This window comes from Magnolia sinica, chromosome 11, assembly GCF_029962835.1.
Source record: "Magnolia sinica isolate HGM2019 chromosome 11, MsV1, whole genome shotgun sequence".
NCBI lineage: Eukaryota > Viridiplantae > Streptophyta > Magnoliopsida > Magnoliales > Magnoliaceae > Magnolia > Magnolia sinica.
In genome coordinates, this window is record NC_080583.1 from 46,890,280 (window position 1) to 46,904,848 (window position 14,569).

Genomic DNA, 14,569 nt, shown 5'->3' on the forward strand with positions numbered 1-14,569 from the left:
GAAAGGAAATTAGTTTCTAAAAACAGATTAAGAAAGTTTCTAAAAAATTAGTTTCTAAAAAACAGAAAAGGAAAGTTTCTAAACCTAGAAATAGAAAACTAAGTTAATTTCTAAAATAATTCAAATAAGGGGATAACAGAACATTTCAGCAGGTTATGTTAGGGTTTATGGACCTCTAAACAGCCATATATGATGAGAATTGATGCGTAATGGACATAAACAACCAAACCCTAAACATGTAGTGAATTCCCCTACAAGAATGTTAGGCTTTGATACCAAATTTGATGCAGGACATGAAAATTAAATATGATATGCGAGATTTCAGGCTTAAGATCACGTTAGTTCAGAAACAATTACACAAATTCCATATTCCACATGAAAGTCCAAACATTCAATTAAGGGGAATCTATGCGGGTCCAGGCCTACACATGATAGAGCTGGATCAATAAAAATTATGAACCAAACGATACTCAAAGATAAGAAATAATCATCCACACATGCATAGTAATCAGTCCCTAATCCAAGGGATTCAGAAATTCCAATTCGGGGAACCCTAGGGTAAAAAAAAAGGGGGGGCATAAAATTGGAGATTTAAGTAATTTAGGGTTAGGTTTAGGGATTTTGGGTGAAAGCGGAGTGAAAGATAGAAGAGAGACGAACCAGAGAAGTACCGCACGCGTGGACAGCAACGATGGCCCAGACGCATGTGTGTGTTATCCCGGCCACACGTGTGTGGGTCCCACCATTCAGAAAAAGGCCACTTTGGCACTGGTCGGCCAGGGATGGACTTCAAAACCCCAAAATCTCAGCTCGATCCAATGTACGGTTTGTGCGTGGTGATCCGCCAAAGTTTTAGCCCTCCTGTAGGGCCAGATTCTGAAATTCTGCTGTGGGGAGGAGAATTGCTGCAATTGATGATTGATTCGAAGTGTAGATGATGGGGTAAGATGAGAAGAAGGGATGGTAGAAGATGGGTAGTAGAGATGGCAATGGATGGGGGCGAATCGGGATAGATGTGGCTTCGCACCACGGTAGTTAACCCTTCGATGAAGGGAGGGCTTCGCACCCAATTAGGCTTCACATCTCAGAGAGTAGGAAAACGCAAAATTTTTATTAATCTTCAATCAATTAAAAAAAAGCTATAAGGGGTGCCTATTTATAAGAAAATTCTATGCCCCAAAACTCACGCCATGTGCTCAACCTATTACTTGGTGATGAAGTAAATCAAAATAAAAACTAATTAAAGAAATCTAAAGTGTCCATGATGTTCTAAATAACATTAATAAGCAAAACCTAAAATATGAAATCAATCTGACTAGTGGGCCATGATCATGAGATCCCATGATGAGCTTTTCTTGACTAACGGGCCCACTCTTTTGAATCAAAACTTCGTCTTCTAGGTAGGAGGCCCTCCCTGGACGTCGTCATCGATCCAGATCGACGGTGGGGCCCTCCTTCTGGCGTATGTGCGTAGGGGGGGCAGCGTGAGTGCGCTTATGCGCGTGATTTCCCCATCAATTTTGTTCTTTGTATTCTTTCTTGCTCCTCCTTGGGGCAGTTTTCTAATAAAATTATCGTTATCTTTCAAGAAAACAAAAACAAAAACAAGTAGAGCAACTTGATTTTCACGCTTAGTGATCTTCTTGATGAGCTAGATCTTTCTTGGATGCCCTCTGCAATGCATGTGACACATGGGTGGGAATGAAGGCGCATCACATGTGGGTGCTTTGTTGGTCTTTAGTAGGTGTTATGTGCCAAAACATAATGGGCAGGCAAATTTTTCACAATACAAGTTGATGGAGAGGGTAGTGGAAGTTTTCGAAAAGTGACTTTTGGTAAACAATTTTACAAAGTCCATACACTGGGAAATCTTTAATAGCGCAATAGATTTTGGACAAAGAAATTCAAAATGAGTTTATTTTGATAATTTCCCACTATTTATTCATTTGTGCTTGAACTGCTTTCTTATTATGAATGTTTGTCATGATAAACATTTACTCTTTCAGGACTGTTTTTTTGTATCTGTGATCCTCAGAAGTCACCTTGAATTACTAGATAAGCCTGTAGCTGTGTGCCATTCAGACAATCCCAAAGGAACAGCTGAAATATCTTCTGCAAACTACCCTGCACGAGACTATGGTTCGATGTTATGCTGTTTCAAATTTGATTTATAAGCCTAGCTCAATCTTCTTGTCAATTTATATGATGCTTATGGCTTCTTAGTGGCAAAGATAACTCCTTTCCATGCTTTAGGAGTAAGGGCTGGAATGTTTGTTAGAGATGCCAAGGCTCGTTGTCCTCACCTTATCATATTCCCTTATAACTTTGAAGCCTATGAAGAGGTAAGCGATCTATTTGATGACCTTATTTCTGTTCATTTATTGGCATCCAGAGCAATATATACATCAATTGCAAACAAACTGTCATAATTTGAATCACATTTTGTCTGTGTTTGATAACTTGCAGGTTGCCGATCAATTTTATAACATATTGCACAAGCACTGCAAAAAAGTGCAGGTTTGTACATGCCGTGATGTACTTTTTAGACAACATCAAACTTTATGCTCTCTTGCTAAAAACAGTTACTGCTGCTAAGTGCAGGCAGTAAGCTGTGATGAAGCGCTTTTAGATGTCACAGACTTGGGAGGTGATGATCCTGAGTTTGTAGCTTCAAAAATAAGGCAGGAGATATTCGATGCCACAGGATGTACTGCAAGTGCTGGAATATCTGGAAATCCACTCATGGCTCGCCTGGCCACTAGAACTGCTAAACCAAATGGTCAATGTTTTATCCCTTTTGAAAAGGTTTGGTTTTGGACATATGTTTTCATTGAACACATGCTTTATGATTTCATTTTTAACACATGTATTATGATATTTTTGAGTTTCACAAACATTTCTCACCGAGGACTTGGAAAACAATGTCTTAAACTGCATGAGTATTTGTGAGTCACATGCTTTAACTTTTAGGTATAAGATTGCTGATTTCTCTGTCGAACTTCCAGTGTGACCTTGTTGTGTTTTCTCCTGTGGTTTCACATCTGAACTTTCTCACTGACGTCTCCTGTGATTCTATTTGCAGCCTTGTTGTGCACCTTCAAAATTTGTTTACATTTATATGCATCATAACGAACAATGAACCATATTCAGAGAGATTGTTGATTGTCTCCATTCTTCTGCTTCCAGACTGAATTTTCTATGTCTGCTTCCTACGTTGCACAGATTCTTCTAAATGGGAGTTCTTGTGTTAGATTTGTTCAGATTCCAGATCTCCAAGGTGTTTTCCATGACATTTATGACCATATTTCTGTTAGGTTTATCTAAATTGTGAATAACATCAATTGGAATTTGCTGAAAGTTATGCCTGCCACCTTTTTCAATAGAAATGTTTAACATGTAAATCATGACATCACATTTACATGTCCCATTAAAGCTCTTACCAAGAAGCCATTATAACCCAAAGATTATACGAAAATATCAACTTTTTAAAACTGATTGGTACTGCTGAATCCAGAGCTCCTTTTTGTTTTTTCATTTGCCTATTTTGACTTGGAAACTATTTTAATCATGTTAGTTTTCGTCATTTGCACCTGTATCAGTGCAACATAACATACTTCCCCTTTTGATCAATGCTTTATGTCAGTGTTCTGTAATGATTGGTTGGAATCTGGATCTAGGTGTGCATTGTTTCTTGGGACGTTGCCTTTATTGTGTAAGCAAGCAGTCTGATTCTACAGTAGATATGCGTAGATGCTTGCTGCTGTAATTAGAGTTTTGGCTGATGGGGAATCACACATGATTATTGCACTATACATCCTCTAGTCTACCAAAAGATGAGTAAACTTTCCATCTGGTTGATTGGGCTAGGTTTAATTATCTTCTAGTTTGTTGAGAGAGTGCATCTGGACTGAGTAGCTTTAGCACTGAGTTGAATAGGAATCGTAACCAAATTGAATAAGATGTAAATGGGCTTGCGCTTAACCCATATGGAAGGGCCTAAGACTCCCTACACGGTTTGCGCATTTATAAAAGGAGAGAAGGTTTGGGTCTTCATATCCCAACACTCCATCTCACTCATTCTCTTGTATTGCTCTCTCTCCCTCCCTCCCTCCCTCGCTCCCTCCCATGTTTTTACTCCTTGCTTGTCCATTGGTGCTGCTGAGTCGACCCACCTAGGCCTGAGTGTGCACTGCATGCTGGCCATGTAGATGGCCCACCATTGATCATCACGTTGATCAATGGTTGGTGCCGTTTAACATGGTATCAGAGCGTGGCTCAATTTGTTCATGGTTCTGCTACTATGCTATGTGCATGATGGTTGTGCAGTGACAATCCAGGCCTACTTTTGATTACTGGACTTCCCTTCTTCATCTCCATTGAGTTTTCAGATTTGCCATTGCAGATCCTTTGTTCTCTCAGATCTGCAATTGCAGCCACTGCTGGATGCAAGCTTTGTCGTCGTTGCTGTCTCCTCCAGATCAGGCTGTTCTTCCTGGATCCGAAACCCCCATCGATATCAGCCAACAGATCTAATACGTACACCCAAATCTTGATCATTCTTCCTGCATGAAGATCGCTGTGATCCCAATCTGCGTTGCATACAGATTGCTGTGATCAACATCGTGGCCTATCTTCCAGATCTGCTGTTATTTGGATCCCACCTTGAATCCCTTTTTATATGAATCCTACGGTTCCATGATTTGAATCCTACAATTTATGATTCAAGTTATACTTATTCTCTTCCACTTTAAGCTTTTCTTGGCTTTCATTTAAGGTTTTTAAATTGGTGGGGGCTTTAAGAATCAGCGAGAAAAACATTTGAAAAAGTAAAAAAAGAAAAAGAAAAAAAGAATCGTTTAGAAAAGCTAAATTATGCTATTTTGTTCTTTCTAAGCAATTAAATAATAAATATTCTCTTCAAGGTTCAATTATAGAGTTTTTTTTTTTTTGTTAATTTTTTTTTAAATTTAATTTAATTTTTTTTATGATTGCTTACTTCTTAGTTGATCGAAACACCAAATTGATGTATGACTTATCTGGAATGTTTTTTTTTTTTTTTTAATCGATGCTTACGATCATGTTGACTTATATGTATTGTGGAATGATGGTTAGAAATCAAAATATCTTTTTCTGTCGGTCTACAAAAAGTGTCGCCTTTCAAATGTGATTCTACATTCAAGAAAGGTAACGAGAACATAAATTATTAAAGGATCCTTGTATGTTTTTAAAGGGAAATTTTTTGAAAGACAAAAAAGAAAAAAAATCCTTTAACACTATCATGACATGGTATTACTTGGTTCATATTGATGGCAAAATGATGATTGATGAGTTTTTATTTTTATTTTTGTAATTTATTTATTTATTTTTTTCGTATTTTTTTCAAAATTTTGAGGAACTCATAAAAATTCTTACGATTTACGATACGATTTGCGATTCGATATGATTCAACTCCTATGATTTGTGATACAATAATTTTTTTGACAACATTGCCTATGGACGTGTCCTATTCCATGACTCATCGAAGGAGACGTATGATGCATCCATTTAGTTCACTCGACCTTGTTAATTAGTTGTATAGATGCACAAAACGTTAAGCAAAGCTGCAACAATTTCAGGTGAGGGATTGGAGAAGTGCGTGTTTCAAACTGTAAGCAAGTATAAACAGCTAGGAGGTGTGACTGTGAGTTGGAAGTGTGAACCATTCGATTCGAAGTGGGTGCTGCACCTGGTTGGAAGGATCGAACAATTATGATTAGTTTTGCATGCTTGCATATGTTGGATCATAGTTCCTTCGTTACAAGTATTTGAGTCTGGTCATATTTACTGCGTTTGTCTAGGTTGCTGTTAGTATGAAATATGAAGAGAGTTGTGAATATGGATGTGATAAGAGAGGGAAAGTGTGGCATGTAGGCTTTGGGCCATCTTCTCCTATATATAGTTTTATCTTTTGTAATCACTTAATGGTGAAAATTAAAATGAAGGTCTATTTTGTTTTTAAAAAAGAAGAAAATTAAATGAAGACGAATGAACTCTTCTTGTTTGAAGTTGAGTGCTAGTATCTTTCTTCTGCCTTTAAACTTGGTTGAAGATTTTGGGTTTATAGGCTTGTCAGAAGGTATACATATATGGCTTCCTTCTTCAATGGTATGAATGTAGAAATAAAATTCCAGTGACTTTTCAATTCTCATAAATGATACTGCATATTTAATATATCAAAAGTTAAAACCTAAGTTTAGTAACATAAACATCATATTGATCCTCTGAATGATTTCCTTTAGCAATATTTGCAGCTTTCTATCCTACAACAAAAAAAAAAAAAAAAAAAAAAAAAAAACAGAGAAATGCAACATTTCTTGTGCAAACTGAAAGGCAAGACATGAAAGTTTCACGACTCTTGACTGCAATCTGGTCTTATTAGCGCATCCCTAAAATCCATTAGTACAGAATCTGATTGGTTAATGTCTACCAGCAAATAGAATAGAGAAGGAAAATCAATAATACGTTAATCAATCCCACAATAGAGATGCCAATATTCAAATATCGGGTGCTATGGACAAAGATGGGAGATTGAGGCTCTTGCTACTCTCATTACCAGTGTTCAGAGTATCGGTATCATTACATGTATTGATGACCGAGGATATGGAAGCATATTGGTATCACCAATATTATCATTGATGCTTGGAAAAATATCAGTCTGAGGGAAACATTTTGGAAACGTTGGGAAAAAAGGTGAATTTTTTCAATGAAACTTCAGGAGATATTGAAAGACACTTGTTTACACATGTAGGAATCAAAATAGTCACCAAAAAAAAAAAAAGTTCCCATTTTATAGGGTCCCAACTTGCTAACCATGTGTTGTTGAAAAAATGAGTATAAAATAAATATATAAATTTTTTAGGCAATCAATAAATTGACCAATGCATGAATATATAAGATTCCCACATTATTAACAGTGAAAAATACATTTTCTAATATAATAATGGAAAAATAAGGATTTCACCAATTTCTCCTATTTTTCAATTGAATGTTATTTTTTTCACCACAAATCCATTTTAGTGCATAAGGATCATGCATAGGCATGGGTTTTCATTGCAATATATGTTAATATTTTAAAAAAGGAAGTTTTTATGGATTTATTTTGTTATCGAAATTCCAGTCTGCCTTTGTTTCAAGTTGATGTTTTTCCCCAAATCCCCCCAAATCCAAACTTTGATTAAATAAAAACCAAGAGTGATTGAAATTGCCTTAAAAACTACAAAAAAAAGAGATTTTTTGGGTTTTTGAATTTTTTTCCAGTTTTCTGTCAATTTTCACCTATTTACAGATGTTTCCCTGGTATCAGGGATATTATTGCTGCTATCGGGGGATATTATCGATGGTATCATTGTTACTAAGGAATTTTTCTCAAATATCGCTGGTATCGCTAATATGGTTAAATATTATTATAGAAAATTTTGGTGATATTTTGGAAAATTTTAAACTTCGAACAGTTTCAGTATTGTTGACCCGGCGATATCAATTATATCGATAATGTTATTGATAACATCGATGATTTTTGGAACATTGTTCATAATAGGTCAATTACTCTCCTCATCTTTGTTGATAGCGAACCAAGATGTACCATTGCGGTAACAGTGGGTGTAACGGTGCCCATCATTATCGATACGGTTACAGGCCGTATGGGCCGTTATGGCCATGTAACGACCAATACGTCCCCTATAACGGTCAGAATTTTTTTGTTAAAAAAATCTGAAAAAATTTCTATTAAATCTAGAAAATTCAAAATATTCTAAATGTGCATTCATTTATAATTTTTAACGTGTTTATGGTGGTGTAACGGTCCACTCTTTAGTGAATGGTTACATATAGTAGTGTCGGATTTACTCCCCTGCACCTTAATTAAAGATTACTTGATCGGTTGTTAGGAGAATTATTTTAAACACAAGTTCGGTAGTGTTAAGTGTGTGCTTGGTGAATGTGTAGGTAATGGGTATAGAAATACTTATCTTAAATGTAAATAATGTTTACAAAAATATACTTACCTTAATAAAATTCTCGAGTCACCCCCAAAATGAAAATCTGCTTTATTGTGGTTGCTCAACCTCCACGTCTTTGTCATCACCAAGATGCGGTTGTGGAGTAGGTGCTGCATATCCATAATATCCCGTGCAAGAGGGAAAGATCAAGTTAACAAAACCATATGATGACTGAAACTGACTAGGCAATGACTCCGACCCTAAGTAAGGATATCCACTAGTGCCCGTCGAATAGTCATACTGGTGCCCGTACTCAATCTATTGTGAATTAACTTGGTTTGGATATCTGTTCCTGTATGGAACATCTGGATCAGGAGAACTACTCCAACATGATTGTGACAGAATAGGCTTTATATAATCTCATTGGCTATAAGAATATCCATAATGCTTGGGATCATAATCCTGCTGATGTTTAAGACCTCTAGGTGGTGCACCATTGGAGCCAGCCTCCTCCACTGTTTGGATCGTGACTTGGTAGACTCATAACTCCAACCTCTCATACTTCGTCAATGCTCATCGGCCTCGCGATCTGTAAACGACTGTATGCCGATGTGCCAAGCAACACCAGAAGTGGGACCAACATCAGGTTCATCATCACTATCACTACCATGATCATCCGTCTCGGTCTCACTGCTAGTACTGCTTGTACTCTTCCACTAAGCTGGACTTTGTATGAAATTTGCCCTCCTTTCTGGGTCCAACACAGCCGCATGACGTTCTTGTTTCGCCGTGTGTATTATTGGGGCATCCACTTCCTATTCTTCACTATCCTCTTCTATTTGTTTTCCTCTTTCTTCCAACCAAGGTAGAAGCGGGATGTCCTCATCAGAAATATTGTCATAGTTTATTGGACAGTTGTCTTCATAGGCAGTTTCTGCAGTAATGCTCCTATGATGTTGCCGCATTCTTAGCCTCATGTTGTAGTTAATGAAGACAAGTTTATCCAACATCCTAGTTTGCAATCTATTCCTATTCTTCGAATGAATAAGTGCAAAGCAACTCCAGTTCCTTTCGCAGCTAGAGGAAGATGTTGTCTGCCTCAAAACTCTTACTGTAAGTTTTTGGAGAGCCTTCACACTCTCTTTGAAATTCATCCACCATTCGGCAGGTGACAACCTAGATACTACATGTTGTGCAAGAGCAGAAATCGCATGTGCACAGTGCAACAGAAATCGCATATGCGATTTTTGCACATATGCGATTGCATATGCCACATGTGCGAGAATATGCGATCGCAAATTTGCCGACGGTCAGAAATCTAACTGTTGAATTTTTATTTATTATTATTTATTTATTTATTTATTATTATTTTTTTAATCTTCATTTTTTTTTTCTCTATAAAAAGGCATTCAAAACACTCCTATTTGCACTCAAACTCTCTCTTTACTCTCTTACACTTTCAATTCTCTTATTCTCTCTTACATAATTCCAAAGCCTAAGCTCCATATTTCTTTCAAGTTTGAAGCTTTAATCAATGATTCAAGATTCAAGAATCAAGAAAGTAAAGAAAGCAAGATTCCAGAATACATCGAAATTGAATTCAAGTCAACTCAAGTCTCACATTACATTTTCTAATTCTACTTCTTTTCTATCTCTTTCTAGTTTCTTCTAAGTTCTAAATATCATAATCGTACACCCACCACTCTCTCTTTTTATCTCTCTCTTTCTTTACATTCAAGAGTCAAGTGACTCAAAACATTTCTTTTTTTTTAGTTTGTTACTTACAACTTACAGGTTACAAGTTACAAGAGTACAAGTCTACAACATTCTCAAGACTCAAGACTCAAATCAAGACAAGAGTGAAGACAAGAAGTCAAGTGAAGAATATATTTTCGATTTTCGAATTTTAGATTGTGTAATTTGTGTTTTTGTAATTGTGTTGTGTAACTCTCTCTCTCTCTCCCCTTCTTATACTACAAGTGTAAGTGTGAACTCTCTTTCTCTCTCCTTTTCTTTTCCCCCTCCCGTTCTACTATTAAGTGTTGAAGTGTAACTCTCTCTCTTTCTCTCTCTCTCTCCTTTTCTTTTCCCTCTCCCTTTCTACTACCTAGTGTAAGTGTAAGTAAGTGTAACTCTCTCTCTCTCTCTCTCTCTCTTTAGTCTCTTGACTCTTTAGTCTTTAGTCTTTTGGTTTTTACTAGTTTACAACTTACAAGTTATAATAAGAATAATCAATATACACACCAACACCATGTTTTCTTCCCAATCTTCTTCTTAGAAACCCGGGTTGGAAGTATGGGCACTATCATAGTGTTATGGATAAGACTTACATAGTATGTGACTTATGTGGGTTCCGTTGGCATTGCGTGGCACAAGCAATATCTTGCACATTTATTGTGGTCAAATGCAAAAACATGCGACAAAATTACTCTAGAAATCCAAAGGGAGATCTTGGAGTATATGGATAAACAATCAATAAAGAGATGCGATAGTGCCCTACGTCACGAGGAATGTATGGAACAAAACGCATATGAAGATATAAATGTAGTTGATGTAGATGAAGCTGGTCCCACCCCCCTACTTCGACAGGTTGGTCTAGACCATAACCAACAACCTCGAAAAGAGCCTGAGGGCATGGGCCCATGGATAGATGGTGTAGACCACACCCCGAGAATGTGGTAGACCAAAGGGGTTGGGGCAAAGGGCTGACTCAAACAACTTTAAAAAACCGGTATAAATAAAAAGATAGGAAAATCACTATTTAATACATTGCTAAGTGGTTTTACCAAACCAACATTGCTTTCAATGCAGTTAAATCGAGAAGCTTCAAAGTTATGGTTGAGGGTATATGTTAATTTGGACCTGGGCTTAAACCTCCTCCATATCATGAAATGAGGGAGACATGCCTCAAAACTTAAGTTGATTATACACAATCCTTTATAGCTGAATATAAGGAATCGTGGAAAACGTATGGTTGTTCCCTTATGGCCGATGGATGGACTTATAGATCCGGTCGGACTCTCATTAACTTTCTAGTAAATTGTCCAGCTGGGACAATATTTTTGAAGTCTGTGGATGCCTTGGCTCATTCACATACTTGAGAATACTTGTTTAGCTTACTAGATAATGAAGTCCGGTCGTCTCCTTTTGGAGAAGAGGCGTCATTTATTTTGGACCCCTTGTGCGGCCCATTGTGTTGATCTGATATCAGAAGATATAGGTTGGCTATTTTTAAATGTGATTGCAATGGCTAGAAGAATCACGGTTTTTATGTACAAACACGCCCTTTTTTCAATCGAATGAGAAAATATATTAGGAGTAACTTGCTACGTTCATAACTCACCCGTTTCGCTACAATCTTTTTAATACTGCAAAAATTACATGCAAAAAAATTAGAACTTAGAAGCTTCGTAGTGTCGGCCGATTTTACAAGTGAGCCTTGGTTAAAGAAGGCTGAAGGGAAACAGGTTCAACAAACAATCCTTTTCGCAAGGTTTTTGGACACAAGTGGTAAATGCGCTAAAAGCATCCGAGCCCTTAGTCACTGTGTTGTGATTGGTGGACGGAGATGAGAAGTCTGTAATAGGTTACATGCGATGGAGAGGGTGAAAAATAAGATCATGAATCATTTTAACTATAAAGAGCGTAATTACAAGCCAATTATAGATATTATATATAGAAGATGGGGCAACCAAATGTCATTTCCATTGTATTCAGCTGCATAGATCCTTAACCCAACTTGTTTATTTGCTTCTCCTGATCCAGCAGAAGCACTTACTATGCATATGGTTGGATTTATTGATGTGTTGGAAAGAATGATTCCAGATAGAGAAAAACAAAACAAGATCTCTGCTTTAATAGACTTTTATATAAAGAGTGAGGGTATATTATCAAGGGATATCATCATTAGGCTTCGGAAGTAAGTACTATGAATGTCTCGGCTAAATTACAAATAGTTTTTTTACAATGTAATTTATAAAGTCTAACCTACTTAAATTTTTTTCCCAGCTGACTGGTGGGCTGCCTATGGAGTGGACCCGAACAGGAAGGATTTAGCTCTAAAGAAGCTGGCTATGAGGATTCTTGGACTCATGTTTCTGCCAGCGGTTACGAGCGTAACTGTAGCATGTTCGAGGCGGTAAGTTTAGTAATTGTAAACTTCAATTTATAAGTGTAAGCTAAATTAATTAATTAAATAGCTAATGCCAAATGCACTTTCTTTCATGCAGATTCACACCAAGAAAATAAATCGCCTTGAGCAAAAGAAGCTCAACGACTTAGTCTTCGTCCAATTCAATAAAAAATTGCGAGAATGATTACAGACTAGGAAAGAAAAGCCTAGTTTCTTTGACCTTATCTGCTTAGATGAGCTGGATGCAGATAACGAGTGGCTCGTAGAGACAGAGGACCCGGTATTTGCTGGAGAGGACCTGACATGGGCACAAGTTGATGCCATATACGGATTGACACCTGGAGAATGTACCACTCGAAGGCGAAGGATAGAGGGGAGCCGGGGGGCTAGTAGTAGCAGTCAAATCGTTGAATAGATTGAGGAGATAGAAGGAGGAGATGATAATGAGTAAGCTAAAGATCCACCAATGGATGTTGATAAAGTATTAGTACATACAGATGATGAAGAAACAGAAGAAGAAGTGTATGTGGAAGAAGGAGATGACTCAAATGATGATGGTGATGATAACGATGGTGGTAGTGATCAAATGCTACAATGGCAAATAGATCAATGTATAAAGTATCATGGCCATTTACCATTTACTATTATTTTGTTATAAATTATAATAGATCAATAATAAATAAATAGCTTATTCATTTTGTTTACTAAGTGTGTTGATGTTGATTGTTGGCTGTACTGTTGATTGATATTTGTTGATTACTTTATCAAATGTTGATGACTTAATATTTAATTCATTATTTAATTGGCTTTATTTTACTCAAATGTATTGTAAGGGCATATAAAATTATTTATCTATTAACTAGCTCCCCCTACTTTCTTATATTATTTTTTTCATTATTTTTTTCTTATTTTACCCATACTTTTCTGATTTTTTTATAAAGATTTTTGAAAAAAAAATTAAAATATATATACATATGCGACTGCATATGCGATTGTGTGATAGCATATGCGCACAAACATATGTGATCGCACACGATCGCATATGCGATATGACAACATTGCTAATATCCTCACTTCCTTATTGGCCATACATTTTCTTAGCTAGATATGGCCTATGGAAGAGTTTACTTGATTTTCTAAGTCTAAATACAGTTTTTATAAGAGAATTAATTAAATCTCGAAACTTGTAAATAGTTTAATGAAATAATTTTCTAACTTATTCTAAATCTAATCAATAAAATAGAAATTAAGTACTAAACCATATGATTATGAAGCTCCAAAACCTACCCAAAATAAGAAAATATAAACATACAATCACTAATTTGAAAAAAAAAAAGGACTCAATCCATAATGACAATATGACATTCAAGCACATCATGTGATCTTATATAATACCACATTCTTATTCAATCATCAAACAAGAAAAAAAGAAATATCTACTTTTCGTAATTTTTAAAAATAGGCCCAATTTTTTTTTTTAAAAAAAAACGAAATCAATTACATAATCTGTAAAAAGAACATTTATATATTTTACTATCATTAACACATCATAGTCAACCATTAAAACAGAAAAGAGATTGAAAAAATTTGATTTTTCGTAATTTTTAAAAATAGGTCGAAAATAGTCTGAAAAATACAAAAAAATAAAAATAAAAATAGAAAATCAATTGCATAATTTTTAAAAAGAACATTTATATGTTCTACTATCATTAACATATCATATTCAACCATTAAAATAGAAAAAGATTGATTTTTTTTTTAAAATTTTTTTCTAAAGTTTTAAAAATAGGCCAAAAATAGTCCGAAAATAAAAAAAATACCAAATCATCTGCATAACTTGTGAAAAGAACATTTGTATATTCTACTATCATTAACACATCATATTCAACCATTAAAATAGAAAAAGATTGGAAAAAATATGATTTTTCCTAATTTTTAAAAATAGCCCGATAATAGTCTGTAAATACAAAAAAAAAAAATACCAAATCATTTGCATGATCTGTAAAAATAACATTTATAAGTTCCACTATCATTAACACATCATATTTAACCATTATAACAGAAAAAGATTGAAAAAAAAATGATTTTTCCTAATTTTTAAAAATAGGCCAAAATAGTCCGTAAATACCAAAAAATGCCAAATCAATTGCATAATCTGTAAAAAGAACATTTATATGTTCTACTATAATTAACACAATATTCAACCATTAAAATAGAAAAATATTGAAAAAATGATTTTTTTCTAATTTTTAAAAATTGATCGAAAATAGTCCAAAAAAATACAAAAAAAAAGAAAGAAAAAGAAAATTAATTGTATAATATATAAAATGCACATTCATATGTTCTAATTTGAATAACACTTCATATTCAACCATAATAACATATATTAAAAGAAAGAAAGTACATACCAAAATTTGAAGATTTTTCGAAAAATGGCCCACGGAGCTTCTATTCAACAAAA

The 14,569-nt window shown here is 35.3% G+C and overlaps 1 protein-coding gene and 1 long non-coding RNA gene across 16 annotated transcripts in view; both read left to right on the forward strand.

The window, feature by feature from the left end:
• LOC131219087 (DNA repair protein REV1) overlaps positions 1–14,569 on the forward strand; it is a 139,594-nt gene that overhangs the window by 41,543 nt on the left and 83,482 nt on the right. For all 15 annotated transcript variants that reach the window (XR_009157987.1, XR_009157986.1, XM_058214076.1 and 12 more), the window contains 4 exons: positions 2,007–2,139; positions 2,254–2,342; positions 2,467–2,517; positions 2,602–2,805. Coding sequence is in view for 13 of the 15 variants with exons in the window: in XM_058214076.1 (XP_058070059.1) it covers positions 2,007–2,139; positions 2,254–2,342; positions 2,467–2,517; positions 2,602–2,805 (477 nt within the window). In the remaining 2 variants the exon portion in view is untranslated. The remainder of the gene's footprint in view (positions 1–2,006; positions 2,140–2,253; positions 2,343–2,466; positions 2,518–2,601; positions 2,806–14,569) is intronic.
• LOC131219089 (uncharacterized) lies at positions 10,264–13,601 on the forward strand. The gene is made up of 2 exons (XR_009157988.1): positions 10,264–11,895; positions 11,985–13,601. It is a non-coding gene; the product is annotated as an uncharacterized LOC131219089 (long non-coding RNA).